This window comes from Vidua chalybeata, chromosome 12 (genome assembly GCF_026979565.1).
Source record: "Vidua chalybeata isolate OUT-0048 chromosome 12, bVidCha1 merged haplotype, whole genome shotgun sequence".
NCBI lineage: Eukaryota > Metazoa > Chordata > Aves > Passeriformes > Viduidae > Vidua > Vidua chalybeata.
Window position 1 is genome coordinate 10,266,043 of NC_071541.1, and position 21,970 is coordinate 10,288,012.

The 21,970-nt window shown below is 41.0% G+C and overlaps 1 protein-coding gene across 3 annotated transcripts in view; it reads left to right on the plus strand.

The window, feature by feature from the left end:
* UROC1 (urocanate hydratase 1) overlaps window positions 1-20,115 on the plus strand; it is a 38,117-nt gene extending 18,002 nt beyond the window's left edge. The window contains exons 9-20 of one of the 3 annotated variants that reach the window (XM_053954093.1): window positions 1,989-2,077; window positions 2,546-2,608; window positions 2,791-2,970; window positions 3,480-3,577; window positions 3,827-3,899; window positions 4,986-5,107; window positions 9,621-9,691; window positions 10,582-10,680; window positions 11,099-11,198; window positions 13,913-14,084; window positions 19,179-19,278; window positions 19,875-20,115. In XM_053954093.1, the coding sequence (XP_053810068.1) occupies window positions 1,989-2,077; window positions 2,546-2,608; window positions 2,791-2,970; window positions 3,480-3,577; window positions 3,827-3,899; window positions 4,986-5,107; window positions 9,621-9,691; window positions 10,582-10,680; window positions 11,099-11,198; window positions 13,913-14,084; window positions 19,179-19,278; window positions 19,875-20,015 (1,308 nt within the window). In that variant the 3' untranslated portion in view covers window positions 20,016-20,115. Of the gene's footprint in view, window positions 1-1,988; window positions 2,078-2,545; window positions 2,609-2,790; window positions 2,971-3,479; window positions 3,578-3,826; window positions 3,900-4,985; window positions 5,108-9,620; window positions 9,692-10,581; window positions 10,681-11,098; window positions 11,199-11,345; window positions 11,592-13,912; window positions 14,085-19,178; window positions 19,279-19,874 lie in introns of those variants that run through there. The other 2 variants (XM_053954094.1, XM_053954095.1) reach the window with 2 other exon arrangements.
* The last annotated feature ends 1,855 nt before the right edge of the window (window positions 20,116-21,970 follow it).

Consider the following 21,970-nt stretch of genomic DNA (forward strand, 5'->3'; position numbering starts at 1 on the left):
TTGAAAAGCTGGAATAAAAAGGCCAGATTTCAGTGAATGCCATTCACAGCCATCCTTTGTCCTTTTCATCTCTATGGCTGCAGATGATTTTGTTCAGGAGACTGAATATTGCCTGGTTTTTATCTCCTGTGAGATGATCCTTGTCGGAAATGAGTCTCAGGAGCACATGTGGATAGCTATATATATGTACATATTATTTATTTAAGGAACTATTTATGCAAATGACATTGAATTGTGCAAGAGATCATTTTGTCAGCCAGGGCTTCCGAAGCTCCGACAGAAGGGATTAGTGCTGCAAGTATTTTACTTCTCCTGTTTGACAGGAAGCTGATTGTAATTTTATGAAATAATTGTGTGGAGGGACAGACATCTCCTCTGAGCTGCACTGGGCTCTCTGGGGTTACACTGGAGGCAACATTAGCTCATCCTCTTTATGCAATTTTTTAAATTACTGAGATGCTGATCCAAAAATGAGCATATTTTTGAAAGTGTGGTTCAAAGGAAGCTAGTTTTCTTGATACAGCAAGTCTGTGGAACACTAGGAATGTCAGAGGGAGTTAAAGTAAAATATGTAGGATGTGGTAGAATTTAAGTAGATCTGATCTATGTTATGTGGGGATTTAAATGAACCCAATTCCTGTAATTCATACAGACCACTTAATATTTTTCTTCCTGTGCTGATTTAAATATCTCAGAAGAAGCTGTCCCCCATGGCACCTGACTTTATTGAATAATTCCTTTGGCAGTGACACTATTATTATCATAATCTGGGGTTTGGGAAGGATAGTCTTCATTACTGATGTGGAAAATGATGAGTGGTGTGCCATGCTAAGAATAATTGGGAAAGAAAAGGTTTCCTGGTGTTCAAGCAACTCTTGAATACAGAATGTATTTAATTTACATATAAATACCTTCTTAATGAGAAAGAATTAAAATGATGGGGCAAGATTATACAGAAGTAAAAAAATGCTTTAATGAATTACTTGAAGATACTCAGGTTATGCGTTCTCATGCACACACATCACTGGGGGGGGGGTTAAATCTGTTGCTACCACAGAATATGGGTTTAAATTAATTTTGCCTCTTGCCTTATGCTACTGATAGCTCATTATAAATGTATTAATGAAGTGCAAGCTTGTACATTGGACCATTGATATGGAATTTGTGCCAAAGCCTCGATCATTTGTCCATCTATTTATATTTTTATCCAGCTGCCTCTTAGGCACGTACACACCAGCACACACAGAAGCTGAGCCCAGAAGAGAGTACAGATTTGGGACTGAGCTTGTTTGGAGCTTCAAAGTTCAAGCAAGAGGGAATTAAAGACATAATTTTGTTTTGCTCTGTGCTATTTTTCAGTGGCACTAGGCAGCTGGGACAGGAAAATATTTTCCTCTTTTCTTTCCATATTTGGTTGAGGTTTTCAACCAGCAGTCCAAGAACAAAAGTGAGGGTTAATTTTATTCAGCAAACCATAGCTTCATCTTGGGCAGCCTGGCACAAATGTCTTTCTGGGCTGATCAATGAAAATAGTTTCTTAACCATTGAAAAATATTATTTTCACAAAAAATAGCCAGATTTCAAAAATAAATTTGAAACATTTTTGCCTTTTAACATAATCATGAAAAGAACCAATAGGAATACTTAAATTTTGCAGAAATATATTACCCCTTATACAATTTCAATGATAAATTTAGATTCATAAAATATTTTGGGAAGTGATGTATCAAAAAATTCTATTTCTTGCTTTGAGCCTGCAGTAAAAGAGAACAGAAAGCTTAAAAAAATCAGAGGTGAAAAATAAGCATTTGAGCAATAGTTATATATATATAATCTGTATCTTTACTATATATATGTGTAACTAGGTAATAGTAGGGCTATTACCTTTACTTTTTGTTACTTTTTCCTGCAGGGTAATTGAAAAACTAAAGGTAAAAATGACTACATGGGGGAAACAGGAGTTTTAAGATCTCTGCTATTTCTCTTAGGTTGATGAAGCAGCACTTCTGAAACGTCACAAGCAGGGATGGCTGATGGAAATCTCCAACAACCTGGACCACTGCATTGCTCGCCTTAGGTATGACTTGTAACTTGACTCTGTGAGTTTAACTCTGCTTCCTAACCCTCCACTCACATCTTTCTGCACTGTGCCATTGTAGCCTGCACATAGGAGGGGCTGAGGAACACCTCTTCTCATTCCAGGTCTGCTTTGGAATGTGAATCCAACTTCCCAAGCTGCAGCAGTCTTTATTAGCGACTACTAATGCTTCACATCATTTGTCTATGTTAAACATGTCTTCATTTAGTGTCATGAATATGCATGGAGCAATTACAACTAATATTACACTTGCAGCATCACTCAAGCTTCATGGAATTCAGTGATTAACAATTATGTAAATGTTGAAAGATCTGTTTCCGAGATAAGTGTTGAAAACAGCATACAGGCTTTTGTTGTTGTTTTTGAGTTTGATTCTGTGTGTGATTAGTACATTTCAAGACAGAACGAGGTGCATTTTCTTCAACCAGTCTTTTTATTATTTTCTAGAGAGGCAAGAAAGAATAAAATTGCCCTCAGTTTGGGTTACCATGGGAATGTGGTAGATCTGTGGTAAGTAGTACAAATGGATAATGAGTACATTAATGATCTGGCTTTTTGGTCAATGTGGAATCAATTCCCAAACTTGAAAGAGACATTAAATATAGTGCTGAGTATGTTAGTCTAGATGCTCATGAAAATGTGCTGTCAGAAAGGAGATCTTCACCCTTGTGTTCATTTGCTGTCCTCCCCAGGGAGAGATTGGTGCAAGAGCTGGACACAACAGGAGAGCTGCTGGTTGACCTGGGCTCTGACCAGACTTCCTGCCACAACCCATTCAGCGGGGGGTACTACCCAGTACAGCTGGGCTTTGAGGAGGGAAAGCAGCTCCTCTCCTCCAACCCAGGGAAGTTCCGGACACTGGTACAAGAGAGGTGAAGGTTTTGATCTTTCATCTTCCTAACCTTTGAGTTTAGGTGCTCTTCAAGCCATGCAGTCAGGGGGTATAGTCCACTACTGGAAAGAAAGGGTAATTTGGGCAGTTTGGGCCAAGGTAGAGGCCAGAACAGAGGTGTTCTGTTTTTCAGTTTTTTCTCTGCTTGCTTTGTGAACTACTTAAACTGTTCTGCAATTTTGTGCAAGCTGGTTTTTCTTATCAGCCTCCATCCCCAGAGCTGGCTGCGTTGCTTGGCTGAAAGATGTGAGTGACACCTCTTTGCTATTTAGTGAAGTTCCTCAATGGCTGTAAATCACTTAAGGATTTAGGGATAACAGGTGCTATAGGGACTGAAAGCATCTCAACTGATGTCTTGTGGATTTGTCTGAATTTATCTGGGGTCTTTCCATTCCCTCTGTCTCCTCCTACTCCCATGCCTTTGGTTAGTTAATGATACTATCTTTTTTCATATTTCATCAAGAATAACTGTTTCCTTCTTTATTTCAGTCTGAAGAGGCAGGTGGCTGCTATTAACAAGCTAGCTGATAAAGGCATGTTTTTCTGGGATTATGGCAATGCTTTTCTCTTGGAAGCTCAGAGAGCTGGTGAGTAGATCCTGGAGCTGTAGGTGGAAACGAGAACAATCCTGCATGAATCTTCCCAGCTGTTTATGTTAAATAGGATAGGGTTAGCCGCTGTAGTTCTAATCTTCAGTCCTTCTTTCTCTCTTGTTCTTTGAGACCCCTAGCCCCCCCTGCCTGAGATACAACCTTCATAAGATCTTGTGTGCAGTCTGGTTTTGCATTTTATAGTTTTCCTCCATTAAGTGACTGATTATTAAAATTCTTTTATAGGCGCTGATGTTGCAAAAAAAGGAGCAAATAAAACAGAATTTCGATATCCTTCCTATGTTCAGCACATCATGGGGTATGTTGGGCAGAGTTGGGAATATGCTGTCAAGTACCTTGTGACTCCCTCTGTTCAGAGGGAGAGTACTACAGAGCTTAGTGCAGACTGACAGTGATCTGCAAAGATAAATGAACAAAAGAAGGCAACAGCAGTAGAAAAATGGTTCTCACAAGTGTTATGCCAGAGTTAGTGTAGGCTAGCCATTGTCAAATCAACACTCTTCACTCCTTCACATGAGTAGCTGCATTTTGTCTTTGCATGACTTTTCCTTAAGCAGTTCTGCTCAAGAAGAGCCAGGTCACAGCCTCAAACTATGACTAGAGGCAACTTCACTTCTAGGTGCTAAAAGCTGAGGGCTTGTCTCTTCAGAGAAGTAGAGATCAATTCTAAATCATCCAAGCCTTATATCTACCCTGAAGTTAAAAGTGTGATGGAAACAGGACACTCTTCTGCCCGTGTCACCAGCTATGCCTCTCACCCACACTGTACATGCTGCTTGTAGAAACAGCTGAGCTCAGGAGATCTGTTGAGGGACTGGATTTATAACTCATTTTTCCTCTGACTCATGCTTTGCTTGCCTATGCCATGTGAATAAGAGCCTGAATATAGAGTAAGGCCCCAACCAGATTAGATCTTTTCTTCCGGCCCTCAAGTGAAGCGTGTCCCACTATTGTACATAAACAATGTGGACAGCAAATGAGTCTGGACTCAGGCACTCGGTCAGAACCTGCCCTTGTCTGACAGTGTAGATGCACTCAGGGTTAGCCTGGGTTAAGGACACAAAGACCAGGCAGCAGGGAGAGTATATTTGATGAAACAGAAGAAAAACTGCAATTCATCTGATGATGCACTTGATTGAACTGTCCAACATGACTATCAAAATTCTGGCCAGACTATACTTTTATATACCAATGGATGGCTGCATGAAACAGCACTGTTTAATTTCTCAGTTAATGGTCCTTGATGCTGCTGTTTAGATTAGTGCACTGAAAATGTTTCAAATTCTTCCGTCCTCAGCTAATGAAAGAAAAAGCACTGCTAGCAGCCAGGATAAATAAGGAAAGAATTTCAACTATCTCTTAATGAAACATGTTCTCTTCCCAGGGACATTTTTTCCCTGGGATTTGGGCCATTCCGCTGGGTTTGTACCTCAGGTGACCCACAGGACCTTGCTACAACTGACTCCATTGCCATGTCAGTGCTGGAAGACTCCATACGCCAGGGAGGTAAGGCATCATCCCACGCCACATCATCATCATCATCATCCCTGGGGGGGCTTCTGGAGAGAAAAGGAAACACAGAGTTGAAATGTGTTGGCTGAAAACATGGAAAGCAGGGTCTTCCAGGTTCCATGTAAGCAGGAAATCTTGCTGCTGTCTAAACTCCTAGTAGGAGTGTAGGCTGTAGGTAAAACATAAAACCACCACAGATGTTGATCCCAAAGCAATTTTGGCTAAGAGTCTTTCTTTTTATTTGTTACAGGTGTTTTTAAACTTAGTTGCCTTGAAATTTAAGGCAATCAGTATCTCTCACCATCAGGTCTCCAAGACTAATTTAAGGAGTCAAATTGCTTTGCTCCTGTCTCACAGGTAAATGAGGCATGAAAACCTAGGGAGGCTTTCAAGAGGTTAGCAAGGAGATCAGCGACAGGAAACCCAGGTTTCCTGGGTGTGGTGCTCCATCCAGTGTCATTTTTTTGTGATTACAATTTTGAGATTTTTTTTTTGTCATTTGTTGATAGATTGACAGCTATTTCTACTGATTGGTGGAACCAGTTTGGAATACCTGCATGGCTCTGTGTGCTGATCTAGGATCTAGGAATTGCACTGTTCCACATCCCTGAAACTGGGCTGTTACTGATACTCCCTGCTTATGAATGAGAAGGGAGACAAAGCTAATTGTGTGTCAGCAAACATTAATCCTGGTGTCCCAGGATGGAGAGGAAGGCCCTACCCCTTTCCCCTTCTTTGTCTACCTTTGCAGTTACCAGACAGCAGGCTCAAAGCCTTGTCACTGTCCCCAAGCACTGAAGTCCTCGGCTCTTCTGAGTGACAAAGTTTGTGCTTTCCAGAATCAACAAAAGAATCCTTGAATTTTGAGGAATTCCTTCAGATCAAAAGGAAATGGATCAGAAATCCAAACCATGTTTTGAGAACAAGAGCATAATAATTTTTTTCCCTGGTAATATTGAAATATTTGTTACTTTTTTCATGAAAGACATTGAAATACAAATAGAAGTGTGAACATTTTGAATACTCTCCTGTTTGTTCAGGAACAATAAGCACTGGGAGAACCCTGGGTGGTATTTTTGAAAAGGATATAGCCTGTTCAGATGTCTCTCATTTGGAATAAAACTACTCATCTTCCTATGATGGAAGGCTGCTGTTCAGCTGCCTTTTCCTCCCAAGAGGTGAATTATTGGTCCAGTGGGTCTGACTTTGCAAGGTCCTTAGTTCTGTCTATTCTCCTGATCTTTCCTTAGGAGTAATTTTCAAGAAATAGCACTGGAGCATGAGTAGTGTTTAATGCAAAACCAGCACATTGCAATAACCCAGAAGTGCCTGCTCTGTTTTGTGGGTATTGAAACTTTCATGCTTTTAAGCCTGGTCCCTTGGCTTTATTGAATGGAGGGTGAAATTCATTTCTGTACTGCTGGATCTGCCTTCAGAAATCTGCAGTAATTTTTCTGCCATGTACTGCAGCTTCCAGAAATCTTCTCTCAGGACTGAACCATTGTATGACCTTTGGATGGTTTGCATTGCAAGACTGGGAAATGAATCAGCTCTGTGTACAGGAGTGTGTGGGTGCTTATATAGATGTAATGTAAAGCTGGGGAGAGAAGTCTCTTGCACAAACAAAAAGCATTGAACTATTGCTTGTATATTTTTAATTTAAATGAAAAAAATGACATATAAAAATCCCAACAGGTGAAAACAGGTTTAAAGGTGAGGCTATAGTTGTTAAATTTGACAGGAAAATGGGAATTTGATTAAAAGAAAAAGAAAAACAGAATTTGATCAGAAAAATAAGCAGCCATTCAAGAGTACATATTCTTGAATAATCCACTTGCAGTCCACTTTCTGTGAGGCCTGGGTTTGTACCAAATTTTAGGGTCTGGATAGCCTCACACACATACATATCTGAAATCTGAAACTACCTTTGAAATTTATGAAAGAATCTGTTCTAAAAACTGAGTGAAAACTCCACAAAGCTGAACTCTGTTGCATTCCGAGTTTAAACTTTTAACTTGGCCTTAAGTCCACTGTAAACCATTCTTCTTCTTTTGTGGAGATGAATTTCTCTCAGAGTTTGTGAGATTTTTGTCATTTTCTTATCTGCTTCTACTTCTAAGCTGCCTGAACTTTTAAGAGGACCTTTGAATGGGAGATGATGCACTGATGATTGGGGTGTAACTTGGATTTAGGACCTCTGTGGTAGTTTGAAGGCTGAGCTGATGCATAACAATGTAAATCTCTCCAAGGGAGCCAGTCTGTGTTCTTTGGAACAATTTCTCTGGATGCACAATGCTTTTCAGTATATTTTAAACCCTAGGTGTGTACAAGGGCCTATGAAATACCAGAAGTAATACAGTTGCTTGCCTGACTTCAAAACACATTCCTGTTGGGGTGGGAAGGTGAAGGCAGCAGTTTAGCAAATGAGATACATGGAGTTACTCTAAAGTTAAAGTATTTCCAAAAAAAAGGTGAGATTTTTTTCAATTGCTGGAAATAAGACTAAATAAAAGGGAGTATTCCTCACTTCCCCAGGGATAACTGATGAAGTCCAACTGTTTATTGGAGCTGGCTGAAAGGGACAGATGTGCAGTGTTGAGATAGATCCTTGTGGCCAGTATTCTCATCTGGCTTCTCTTCTGTAGATTTTTTTCCTTCAAAAGGTCTTTTCTGTAAGTCTGTGCAATGTGAAGTATAAAATATGGTAAGAGTTCTCTTATATAGCTTATAAAAGTGATAGAAAGGAACCCATTCTCTGTTGTTTGGATTTTGTTTTGTTGGTTTTTTTAGGGATATTCCAATGAACTCCCATTACATATCTATAGTAACCTAAGTGAACAGTGCCCACTACCTTCTAGAGGCTGCTTCCTTAAAGCTTCTGAGTGGCAGCACAATCCTATTAGGATAGCACAGCAGCTGTTTCATCTTTCACTCCCTGCAAAGTGAAGTGCTGACATGTTAATCCTCATTGCAGAGTTTAGAAGCTATCATTTGAAGCCAGCCCCTCGAGCACTGACAGATCTCTTTAGGATCATTAAAGCTCTTGATATGGAAGGCCTGCCTCTGCAGGAATGAGCATATTTTTCATTTCCCTTAAACAATGTCTTTCACATAGGTTTAATATGAGCTTCTTACACTTTCCTCTTTCCTTTTTCTAGTTTTACCTTGCATAACTGCTGTCATACTACCTAGTGCAAAAGCAGAAGTCCAAACACTCTTCTCTGGGACAATTTCAAGTTAGCAGTGTGCAGTTTCTCCAGCTTGACTTTGAAACATAAGTTGTCTGTATGTTATAATTTGCCATAAAAAGGGGTGAGAGCTGGAGAGTAATGGAGAACATTGTCTTGGCATCTGCAGGGATGATTGCCTTGAAGGTCCAGTGCATGAACAGGTCACTGTGCTGTCACAGGCCAGCTGAGACCTGGTAGCTGAGTGTGACTCTCAGGGCAAGGTAATGTGACATAGCTTAGCCCACAGAGAAAGAGCTTACAGACAGTGACTTTTTCAGTCACTGTAAACCCATCTGAGCTGTAAAACCTCCTGAATGAGGACAGCAAAACAGTACTTCTGTCCCATTACTTACCCCTTATCTCTTTTGTGACTCACTACAGATGGTGCTGTGCCTTTGGAGGCAGCTGATTATTCTGAAGTCACCATGTATCTGATATGTGTCATATTTCACTGTCTTTCACTTGAAATATCTTTATTCTTATTCCTTTTTAGTTTGGCTGATTGAGATTGAATGAGTCAGATATAAATGAAAAGTGAAGCTGGAGAATGCTAGCATATTATACATAATTGTCTTTTTTTGGTAACATATCCATCTAAACAAGGTGTAGAGTGGATTTATGCATAAAGTAACCATTGCATAATAATTTTTCCTAGAATTCCCATAGAAGTGTGAGGCAACAAACCTCTTCATTGGATAAAAGGCCTCAGTTTTATCTTGGTACAAAAACATCCAAGGACCACCTTGTACAGAATAACTGCTGTGCTGTAAATCCATATCCCAGATATGGTGTCCGTTGGTGTAACTTATCTTCAAGTGTGTGTTGAGAGCTGCTTTTGAGAATTTCTGCTGGCTGCCTCAAAGGAGTTATTCACTATGTGGTACAAGGCTGGATTGCAGTACCCAATATCCTGGAGTTTGATGAAATGACTAATTTAGCAAAGATTAGTAATAGATTGGCATTTAGTAGGCAGTAAAACAGGTGACCAAAAATGTACAGTACATGTAAACTGTATTTAATTTTAATTTAGTTTGCTGAAGATCCAAATGGAAGTTACCATTCCAGCTTTCCCCTGAGTGGCATGTTGTACCTTTCTCAAAATATATGATGCAGTTACTGCATCAGCTGAACAGAGAACTTTATACAGCATTTCCTATATGCATGCTTGTATCTGAGAGTAGAATGTGACTCCCTAGTGCTGCCAGAAGAATTAAAGTAAATTCAGAACACACTGCATTAATTTTCAAACTGTATTTTTTCTTGTTTTCTCTCGCTAGTGAGCACATCTGTGAAGCAGCAGTACCACGACAACATCCGCTGGATTCGGGAAGCTGGCAGGCACAGCTTGGTAAGTGCACAACCTCCTGCAGCAGATGTGGCTGCTCCTGGTCCTGAATGCAGGGGTCAAAAGCAGGAATGGACAGGAATGAAAACACAGTCTGTAGCTCTTGGGGCTGACAATGGAAACCTTCTCTTCAGGATTTTAAGTTGAGTTGAAGCAGCTCTTTCCCTTCACTTCATCATCTGGAAATGTTAAAATAATCCAGTAATATCTGCTCTTGTATCTGGAATGAAACATGTCTGCGATTCACCCTCCACCTCAGTTCTTTCACAGTGCTATTCAAAATATTCCTCTTGGCATTGCTGTGGACCAAGCTCCTCACACGTGCAGTTCCCAGAACCCTTTCCAAAACAGGAGATAGGGCTGAAGAGCTGCCATCCTTCTGCATTGTGGGAAGCAGGACACCAGTGGATCAGCCTTTGTTTTCCTTTTAGGGCAGGCTGTCCCTGTGAAGCCAACAAGTGATGCTGTAGAGCTTATATGTGCTCTCCCAGTCTGGAAGCAGAGCTGTGCAGGACAGATGTTCTTTGCCACATTTCTTTTCTCTTCCAGCCCACCATCACCAGTTCCAAACCTCTGCTTCTCAGCTGTTGGGAAGGGATTTGTTGATAAGGGATTATAGCCTAGCAATCAGGTTGAGTTAAAGACTGGAATTTACTGGGCAGTGGCAGCTGAATACAGAAATACATCTCATGGATTGTGTGAGTGAAGATAAAACTAAGTTCAAAGAAGGATTTGAATTTTTTTTTTTTTCTGGAAGCTGGATGTTGGTGAAGAAATAACCTGCACTTTCTTCTATGGAAGGAAAGGGGTCACTCCTGTGACTCCATTCATCTGGGACCTGAAGATAAGCCAGTGGCAGAGAACCTTATCCCTCTGTCATTTTTCTTTTCCAGGTCGTTGGCTCTCAAGCCAGAATCTTATATTCTGATCAGAAGGGTCGGGTGTCTATAGCTGTGGCTATCAATCGAGCCATTTCTGAAGGAAAGATTAAGGTTTGTCTCTTTTGTCTTGATATGCTCTGCTAATTGTGTTTAATGTCTGAGACTGGGGAGGCAGGTGGGAAAGGAGAAAACTTCAAGCAGTGAGAGCAGAAGTGCCTGTCATTTACATGGGGCCAGTTTGTGTTAGAGCTCAGTCCTCTCTGCCTGCCACCACTATTGTGCTCTGTCACAGGACAGAGGTGGGTTTAGAAACTCTCTGAAATTTTGTTTCATGATGAGACTCTCTAATTTTCTGTTTTGGCATCTACAAGCACAATGTATCATTCTGTGATTTGCAGAGAGCACAAAGCAAGGACTGTAACTCCTTAGTAAGGCCTCAAATATTAAGACTTAAGACAGAAGTGAACTGAGCAGATAATAGCAGTGTCAATCTGGAGGATTCCACTGTCTTGTCCTTGTTTGTTTCCAGGCTCCAGTGGTCCTCAGCAGAGATCACCACGATGTGAGTGGGACTGACAGCCCTTTCAGGGAAACATCCAACATTTATGATGGATCAGCCTTTTGTGCAGGTCAGTGGAACAGCTGAGGCTTGTCTGCCTGGGCCAGCAAGGAAATGGCTTTAAAACAGAAATAGCTTTTTTTTTTTTTTTTTTTTTTTATGAAACATTTTTTAAATGTTTTTGTTTAAAAAACACCCTTTAATCCCAATTAATCAGATTTCCTGAGAAGCCTTGTGGGATTTAACAATACAGACATGAATGTGGAGCTGCTTACATAGGAGAGGTCCTGAACACTGCTGGAAATTCCAAGAAAATGCACCAAATGTATCTGAATGCAAATGGAGAGCAGTCTCAGAGGATTTTATCTTCTGTTTGATTTTAATTTGGAATCTCATTATTTCAAACAGGTGATCTGATTACAGCCATATTTCCTTGGAATCCACAAGATCAAAATCAGGTCAATAATAATATTTCGCTTACAGCAAAAAGGTTCACAGCTGTTTTTATTCCATTGCCAAAGGACTCAAGAAAAGAGTCTGGAGTTTCTGAAAGGAACTTTTCTGGTCATGAGGAAATATTGATAGTAAAGGCATAAGAATAAAAGCCAGGCCTTGCTGCTCACTTGAAGTGTGACTGTGGGCAAATAATGTAGATTTGCTCTACAAAAGGAGCCTTTAAATCTGCACAACTGACCTGAGCTAACCAGACTCCGCTTTTCAGTTTGTGAAACCATCTTTTAGAGAAAGAAACCAATGAAATATCAGGTTGGAGACCTGAAGAAATGGATGAAGCACTAGGCACTTTTTAACCCTAAATCTTCCTCAATTTTCCATCTGTAAAATGGAAATTAGGGTAATAGCTTTAGCCTAGTGGTGTTTCTCTATGTCAAGAGCTGACAATCACAAAGAGGTGTGAGATTGGAGGATCTGCTGCTGTAGAAGGAGAAGTAGATAGATAGAGGAAGCTGAGCATATTGAATTACTTCCATTATGGGAATTCATAATAGAACCAAATTATGGCTCAATTTCAAGGAGGAGAGTTCCCTGTTAACTTGATTTCCTGGTGAAATGAGGCTTTTAACTGTGTCCATCAGTGCCACTTCAACACTTTTTGAGCATGTTGGCTAGTTCTAATAGGGCAAGTAGATGCCTTGAATAATGCTTGTTTCTGACAAGCTGAGAGAAAATGGTGCAGCTGCACAGAGAACAGAAATTCAAAGTAATATCTCCATCTTAGCAACAGAAGTAATCATCAGGCAATGCCCTCAGAAGAGGGCAATAGAAACCGGGCTTGCTGAACCCCATTGCTCATCATGCTTTGTGGTTCTCTTTGCATTTTGTGATTTACTGATCCATTTGCCTTCTTCAAGGGCTTATCTAAAGCCTGTTGGCCACTGATATCACTGGTCTTTAAAACCAGGCCTAAATCTGTTTTACCAGATGAGCCTCTGGAGGCAATAAAAGAACATCTTAGGTCTTCCTCTCTCCCATCTATCCTCTTGTTCTAACACAACTTTTGAGCTGGTTTGGGTGAAATTTGCTCCTCTTTAACACACAGGACATTTCCAGAATGTTTGTTTGTCTCATTTTATTTTAAAGTACCTCAGCCTGATGGGTCATTGCTGCTCTGGAAGTGTATTTCAGCACAGACATTTGCAGCCAGTGACCTGTATCAAAGCTAAGGAGCAGCAAGTTATTGCATTGTTAGTTTACTCCTTGTCCAACCTCCACTCTTATCAGGCCAGTGGCTGAGGAGAAAATCTGTGCATTATAGAAGATGGTGATTTAGATCTCTCCTATTCAATCTCGACAGCACTGTAATTATGATAATTGCATTCTTAAAGTGACATTATGTCAGATAAAAGATGCCATAATGGAGCTTTTGAAAGGGTTTAACATAGATTAGCACTTAAGTAAACTCATTTTTCCATCAGGCACATAACTGTGGGTCTGCAGATGTGGCTGGTGGGGATATTGTTGTTTTTCTCTTATTTTTCCTGTTAAAAATATAGCAAATTATGTATTTAATATTTCCAGAATTAAATCTGGATGTTTTCAGTAAATTTTACTCTTATCCCCTGTGTGCACCTCTTTCCACCTCTCTGGGTATATGCTTTAGCACAAATTGCAGTGAATATACAAAATTCTAGTGAACAATTCAGTGGAAACCATGCATTAATCAAATTATATTTGTCTGCTAAATGATATTTATCTGTTTTTTTTTTTCTAGACAGACCTTCTTAGTGGTTTCAGCAGTTTCTGTTCAGGGTGAAATTCCCACATGTCCAGAGAATTGGGGTGGATATAATTTTCATCCCAACTTTGTCCACAAAATGCAACTCTTTAGCTTTAGGCTGGATTTCTGCACAGGGCTGAAGTAACTCTGCACTCCGATCTGAAAATATTTCAGACTTCTGAGAACTCCAAGGTGTGTAGTGTTCCAGGTGTCCTGTCCATTTTGAATCCACACTCGTGGATGTGTCCAGCCTGTTCTCCCATGACTGAGGTATCCCAAAGGAGTGCATTGTATTTCTCTCCACCCTGAAGAAGTTTCTCAGAGCTGAAGAGTGGCAGGTCCTTCAGCTGCCTGTGCTGGAGCACAAATGCAGGAATCACCAGTGCCCTCATAACCCACAGTGCAAATCTGGCATTTGTTTCCTCTAAAGTCAGGGCAGAGTGGGAGAAAAATCTCGCTTGCCTGTTCCTCCCAGGGCTGAGATGTTCAGTGTACGCCTGTGAGAGAAGCTGTGAGTAAAACCTGCCTCCAACCCTGCCTTCCCACAGCCCCACTGAAGGTGTTGGAGGAAGGAGGGAGCAGCACAACACAAAAACGAGCGTGGCCCATGAGTAGTAACACCTTTGCTCTCCTCCCAGACATGGCAGTGCAGAACTTCGTGGGAGACTCGTTCAGAGGAGCCACCTGGGTCGCGCTGCACAACGGGGGTGGAGTTGGCTGGTGAGAGTTTTTTTGTTCCTAAAGCTGGGATCTGAATCCTGCTCCTCCTGCTTGCTGTGTGTGTGTGTGGGGAAGGGAGACAGGAACTGCTGAAAAGATGTGCAGTACCAGGGGAGAACTATGTTGTGATGGTGGGAAGGGTGGGTTTGGAATCGAGGACTGAAAGGACAAATTATAAAGCAAAGTATGGTGTTATAGGACTCTTTTTCTAATTAATGGTCATATGTCCAGAGAAAGTGTTTTGAACACTGGCACAGCACAGTTTGAAGAATTTCATTTGATGAACAAGGACAGTCTGCTGTGGTCATTTTGAACAGGTCCGGCTTTCAGCACTGTTTTCACACATGCACAGCCAGAGTGTCAGTGGATGGATTATGTTCAGGTCTCCTCTCAAGCTGTATTTAAACCTGTGACCTCAGGACCCCGATAGAAATGCTCCTGTGCTGCAGTGCATGAGGGGTTATTGAGACAAACCAGCTCAGGTGCCAGCAAACCCCCCACTCTTTCTCTCCCTGCTCATGCCTGGGTAGCATTAAAGACCACAGCCAAGGACTGAACTAAACACCTCCTTCACATGACATGAAGAACTAAGCCACATGCCTAAAGTGAAAAGCAGAGTGAAAGAAATATTCTATATGGAGATGGAAACTAATCTCCTCCATCTGCCACTGAAAGGCTACCTGGACTGGCAGAGAAGCGGGAAGTGGGAAAGCCTGGCCACACTGCAGTCTTTAGTTCTGGTTTGTACTTTCCAGCATATTCCAGCCAAGCCTCTGCCATTTTACAGTCATGTCTTCATTTGGTGGTATCAGCAATCAGGAGAGGCACAACCCTCTGTTAAAAATACTGTGGTGAACCCTCATAATTCCCTGTTTCAAACAGTGCTGGAATATGCTAAAACCAGCAAGCCAAAGAACTTGTAGCAGATGTTATCCTCAGAGACATTTTATTATAATTGTTATTCATCTGGATGAGCTGAATCTAGAAAATATCCCTTCGGGTCAGCTGAAGAACTCCCTCTCTGTACTCTTAATTCCTCCGATTTCTGTGACATAAATACTGCATAGAAGGGTACAAGAGAGCAGAACTGAACAACGGGAAAAGAAAACTTTCTGAGGACTTAAGCACATGGAATGAAGATTTGCCTTTGCTGATTTCAGTGATAAGGACCCACAGCCATTATTTCATTCACAATTTCCATGATTCTGAATGGAAAACACATATCAGAATGTCTCCCTACTCTGGTCATCTCAGACTGAGGTTCCAGAGGTAGTAGCAGACAAGTTCTATCTTAATTTCCTCAGCTAAGGTTAACCTTTTAAAAATATCTACTTATCAAATACAAGCAAAGAAAATCACTTTTCACAACATGTTGTACAAAGTATTTGGGATATTTTTGTGATAATTATAATTATTAGAATTGCTAATATAATTGCTTATGCCTTGAATGTTCTCTGCCTTGAAGATGCTTAATTGAAAGGATACAAATTATCCTATTCCTTTCTGGTCTCTATAAGGCCAATCCTTCCAGGACACTTTTAGCCCACTGTGCCATTCAAAGATAGCTTGGCTGAATGGTGAGAGTGCCCTTAGTTCTAGAAAACTGGCCCTGACCACACTGCAATTTCAATTATACTGTTTTAGTTGTTTTGTAAGTGGAGTTACATCATTAAAAGAAACTTTGCCACAAGGCAGAGCAGATTTATGCTGTAATTTATGTAATGCATCAGAAAATTAGAGTGTGGCCATTCACTGAAATCAAAATATCTCTGGAGAAAACAGTGTTTGGTTCTCCTTTTTGTCATTTCCTATGGCTGCCTGGGGGTTTGTGGTTGCAGAGCAGTATCTGCTTGCCTTGTTTTTTGGAGCAGCATAGCCCTCTGTGATAAATTACTGTGCCTCAGTGAAGAGTGGAGGGCCTGAAAATTAGGTGTGTGTCTGCAGAGCCTTAACAAGCCACCATGCAGAGGCTCAGCTGTGGTGACCATGTCGTGTCACTCAGTGCCCTGGCCTGGGGAGCCCCCAAAGCCAGGCCAGGCAGGTGGTTCTGCTTGGCTTAACTGAGGTGGCACCACCCTGGCAGGTGAAAGGGCTGCACCCCTTTGCCTTCTGAGGAGGCAGAGGAGTAAATTAAAGGTGGCAAAAGAAGAAAAACAAACCCTGGCCATAAAAAATTGTTTTCTTTGCCTGGAAAAGATAGATGCTTTTAAGTTTATGACCCTGTTTTGCTTTTTCTCTGGAGCACTAAAAATCCACCTGACTTTGCCATAAAGAAATCTCTACATCTTTGATAAACTTTTTGTCATCAGCTGATTTGGAAATGTGAAAGTGAAAGTTGACATATATATTTATAAACAAAAATACAAGTGATTAGAGAGAAATCCAGTTGTCATTGGTAAGGTTCTGCCCTGGGAGTTCAGAAATGGATAATTGAACTGCGTTTAGCTGCCAGTCCTTCCTGCAGAGGCTGGGCTTGCCTGGAACTGCTGGCAGATTTGCTGTGCAGATTTGCCATTGAGACTGCACAAGTGCCTTTTACATGCTTTATTTTCTGTTACAGCCTTGTGGGACAAACAAGAAAGGCAGGATTAATATTTATTTAGCTGGAATCTGCATCACATTTACTCTGGGAGAGACTTAAGATTAACATAGTCTTGACTATAATTACAGCAAAGGACTGTTATTCATTTTTTGCTGCCTGTTTGTTTGCAGCAGAATATGTATTAGAACAGAGCCCGGATAACCTGTAGTAACAAAAAGGCAGAAGCAATTTAAGAATCCATCTGCACTGTCGACAGTGTGACATCTTGATTGTGAGAGAGGCCTTGTTTTCTTTGATCATCTTAGGAGGAGACATCTGGAAATTATAGGAGGTAGCTTAGGTCAAAATGCCACATGCTTCTTTAATTACCTGAAAATGTGACCCAATGCTAATGAAGGCAGAGAGAAGTTTTGCTAGAAAATCCATCATAACAAACATTGGCATTTAATGTAGGAGGGGCTTTAGGCAGTAGAACAGATCCTGGTGAGTGATTCTGATTTGCTCTGGAGTAACTCCATGGAAATTGATGGAAAGGCATTAAATTTACCAAGTGCAAGTAGATCAGATGCTCCTTGTTCATGCCTAAGCTTCAAAAGATGCTCTTTGGGATTCTGTGGACAGAGGGAATTTTTGCCACTGAAGGAATATCATCTCCCACTATGGAATAGCTTTATAAAACACTGGTTCAGAGGTCTGGGTTTCTGTGGCTTTGAACTCTGACAGTTGAGAGTGGTGCTCTGTTCTTTGGTCTCTGTACACAGGAGCAGCAGAGTATGGTGGACTAACTGGCCCTGGCACAATTACATTTGTTATCATCCACTCTGGCCTCCTCTTTTGGAGAGGACAGTAACAACATGAGCTATTCAAAAAGTAGAGTTTGCAAGAGATACACGTTTGGCTGTTTGTATTCAGTCCCAGATGAGACTAAGAGCAGAACTAGTGAAAGACTTCATAGAGTAAAAAACATCCTGGGATTTCAGGCTGAAAAGAGTTGACAGTGTCAATCAAAAAGAATAATTTTATTTTGACGTAAGTTCTTACAGTATTCAAACATCTCCATTGAAAACCTGACTTTGTTTCAAATTTTCCAGTTAAAAAACCTAATTCATTAAGTGATGTTCTGCTGTGAGAACTGTCACTTTCAAGAAAACTGTACCTTTCAACAGAAAATGCATTTATAATAGTGACATATCTGATAATGGAAAAGTGAAGGGAGTTCAGAGAATGAATTTGATGTGATGATGGTGAGATCTGGAGCCCTGAGTTCCTTGCTGAGCTCTGTGATAAGGTCCTACTTAACACACAGGTACTGTATGTGAGTAGTAGTAGAAAGGTAATTAACATCACATGAGTGACAACGTTCCATTGAAACGGAGGAAACGTGAGCTCTAGTTTCAGGAAGTAGATCTCAGGTCTGTGAAGCTCTAGTTTAGCCTCAATTCCCTATTTCCTCAGAAGCTCAAGTTACTGCTAGAAAATACACATTAAGAAACAATTCCTTCCTGGACTGGAAGACTCTCAACTCCTATCTGACTAATGGGTATGTCTGATGTTGTTCTATGTAAATTTTGTAAACTTATATTAACTATAAAACTCAGGACAAAATCCTGCCTCCAGGGATTTCCATTAGTGTCTCATACTGTGTTCTGCTGTATGATGTGCCCTGTCCCTCAGGTATGGCTGATGCTGAGCTCTAATGCCAGAACTCTCACAGATTTACAGCAAGATTAATCTCCCAGCTGCATCCACCACTATTCACCATATGCCATGGAATGGGAGCTCCAGCAGGCCAGATTCTGAAGTCAGACAAGATGTTTTGCTCTACGTGTTTTCCCTGTCCTTTAAGACCAGACTGTTATTTCCCCCAAGAATAATCTGTTCGTTTTAATGTATTTCTGTTCTTCCTCTGCCAGTAAGTCTGCTTCCTGAAAAGTTGGCACTGATGTCTTTAAACATCTCTGTATCTCATACAAAATGAATGATGGTTTTGGAAATGATTGAGGCAGATGTGCATTAAGTGGTGGTTAACACTTTTTTAATAAAATGCTTATGCTCTGTCATTTGTCCCAATAGAATATAAATAGATCCATCTGCCTGCTGCTGTAAGTGCTCTGTCACCCTCACGATCCTGGCTAGATGGCAGCTGTAGTGTAGCAAACATGAGAAAGTTTAAAAACACCCTGAGACAGGTAAATCTCTGGCCCATCAGATCTGTTAACCTTTTTCCACCTGTATTTAGAGCCAGTACACAGTGCAGGACTCAGGAGATACAGAGCAAGCTTAATTTTTGGTATGCCTGCTTGGAGCAGATCCTGATTCCCAGCTGGGCATTACAAGAAAGCTGGACTAGGTTTGCTGCAGGTCAGGAAACTAGGCCTTTGCCTGCTAAACACTCTTTTTCTTTTATCATAACTGTAAAACATCACTGATAGTCTCCTATCCAGAATAGTTTCTGTATTCTCATCCTCCTTCCTGCAGTACAACCGAACATATCCTGTAAATTTTGTGGTATTGGTTTGAATTATTTTTGATTCTCTTACTCTTTTTTTTAGGGGTGAAGTGATCAATGGGGGATTTGGTCTGGTTTTGGATGGGTCCAAGGAAGCTGAAGAACGAGCAAAGATGATGCTCAGCTGGGATGTTTCCAATGGAGTAAGCAAAACTCATATATGTATACTTTAATATTATTATTTTTTTTTTAATCTGGGCAATCTTGCTTGTACACAGATCAAAACACAGAGTTTTGCTGATGGAAAAGGGGTTTATGATTTCTCTAGCTGTTGGTATAATTTCATCCTTATGTGTGGCAGAGAATTTGGCTATTTGATTTCATAGTTAAAAATGCATTGAAGAGACATTTTGCTTTTAAAATACTTATCCCACTACAAAAGCATTGACTGCTCAAATGATACTGTTATCTAAAGCTAGTGCAAGTTTTACAGAGCTGGGATGGAGTGCACAATTATTTTTGGTGATGGAATTTTGTACGTTTATAAGGTACCTGGCTCTACCAGTGTTTATCTATCCACTGTTATGCATGGAAAAGTACCATGTCTACCCAAATACTACTCATAAAAATGAAGTATTGCAAAAATTACTTGCAAAATCAGAAGGGAAACTAAAAACTGGCAGAGGGTTGAAAGATTTATTGTCACGAGTTGGGGGCCAGTTTTTGCACAAATATGGTGCAAGGTGGGTGTGGCAAGAGAAATGTCTGATTTTTACACCCCTTCACTCTTGTCTGACAGGTCGCCAGGCGCTGCTGGTCAGGAAATGCCTTTGCTTACGAAACCATCTGCCAAGCAATGAAGGAGAATGGCACACTGAGGGTGACTCTCCCTCACAAGGTGCTGGATGAGAACATCTTGGAGCAGGCTGTGAAACATTAGTGGTACTCCAAGTGCAATGTTGCTCCTGCAGATATATTTGAAGTTCCTTCCTTGATATCCTGTTTTGCTCTCTGGCCAAATGATAAAAGCCTTGCAAATATCCGTTCCATGTGAGTTCTTTTTTTCCTCTCTAACTTATGAATGGGGCAAATTTGTTTGTGTTTGTGACAGGTCCACCAGGAACAGTGTTTTCACCAAAATATTTGGAACAATGTTTGCAATAAGAAACTGTTCATGATGGGAAAGGAATGGGATTTTTTTTCCCTGAAAATTAAATGGAAAAAATCCCTCAACAGCTAAACAGTCACTTATTCCTGATAAAATATAACCTAATGTATAAAAGTAATTCTTAGCTGTCCTGTCTCATGCTAAGCATGCTCCTTGCACAGCACATGGGCTTCATTCTGACATGAGCACAGTGGCAGCAGTCCCTTCCCCCTGTGGACTAGCTCTGGAAAGTCACTCAACCTCCTGGCACTGTGTCCATTACCTCTTGGAATGGAAAGGGGTGTTACACACATAAAGCTGCCCGTTCTGCTGCAGTCTGTGAAGCCCTACCCCTGGCAGAGCCCACGGTACCCACAGGTGAGCACTCTGCACTTCTGCACTGCCTCTGCTGCTAAGAAAGGGAAGTGTTTATTCTGAATCACGAGTTCTTTACTCTGTTCACGTACTGTGTGTCTCTCCAGATGAACAGTGAGAGTCAGGCATCTGCTTGAGACTGAGCCTTCTGTGAAGTGCAATCTGCAGTTGATAGGAATTGCTTTACATTATGGAAAAAACCCGCCCACATTGGCAATTCATATGATTGAGATGGGAGTAGTTGTCAGGCAGATTTGACAGCCTTTGCTTTGACATATGTTATGCATTACCTTATTAATAATCACAGTGGACTAGGTCCAAAGTTATGGTATTGGTATTGTGTGAAACCACTCTAATCTTCATAGCCCAAAACCACTGGTGGTTCTTGCTTTATCAAGAGGAACAACCAAAAAATACACTGGCTTTTCTTGTACCAAGGAATGTAGAACTGTTCCATAGACTCATCTTAATTCTGAGTTGAAAATACACCATAGACAAGATGTTGAAGAAATAGTTATCACAAATTCTTCACCTTTGTATTATTCAGTACTGGGGTTCCTGCCAGCATGTTCATCTCTACATCCCAGGCACAAAAGGAACCTTATTTTTATCCTAGTAGCCTTATTGCCCAGAGGACATAACCTTACCAGTATAGCCATGTTTAATGTCTCCCTGGGAGTTTATAGCTGGACTGCCTGTAGGGACACACAGAACCCATATGGATCAGTGCTATAAACAGCTACAAGTTGAAATTCAGATTATGAAGTCTATTAATGAGGCAGCATGAGTTAAGGCAAAATGGGGTACAGAAAGGCAGTGAACTGGTGGCGTATGACCATAGTCATATGTATGACTATTCACTGGAGTTTATTTCAATGATGTGGTGTGTAGTCATATGTATATGTTTAAATCTACTTGGGTCTTTTAACTGCAAATCTCAAGCACTTAACAAATGTGAGCTGGCTGAGGTTTACAATACCTTTGGGAGGGCACAGGGAAACACTAACCTGTTGCTGTCAGGGATGAAATAGCAGGGGCTTTCCAGCACACAGAAACCATAAATAACCCCGGTGCAAAGTTCCCTTTCTGAGCCCTGCTGAGCCTCGATTTATCTGTCCTCTACTTGTGTGCAGTGAATCTTAGACTGTAAATAGGCTATTGTTGTGTGGGGGTGCTGTCATTTTTAGGTAGCTGACCTCACTGCTGGACAAAGCCAGTACAGGGAGAAGAGTTTGAAATCCATCCATCTGTAGGCATTGCATTGGATCTGACCTGGGCAGGGAATGTACAATCAGTGAATTTGTGCAGTGGAGTGAAGTCTCAAGCTTGCCAGGCTGAACCATCCTTCCTATGAATCTCAGCAGCTTCACGCT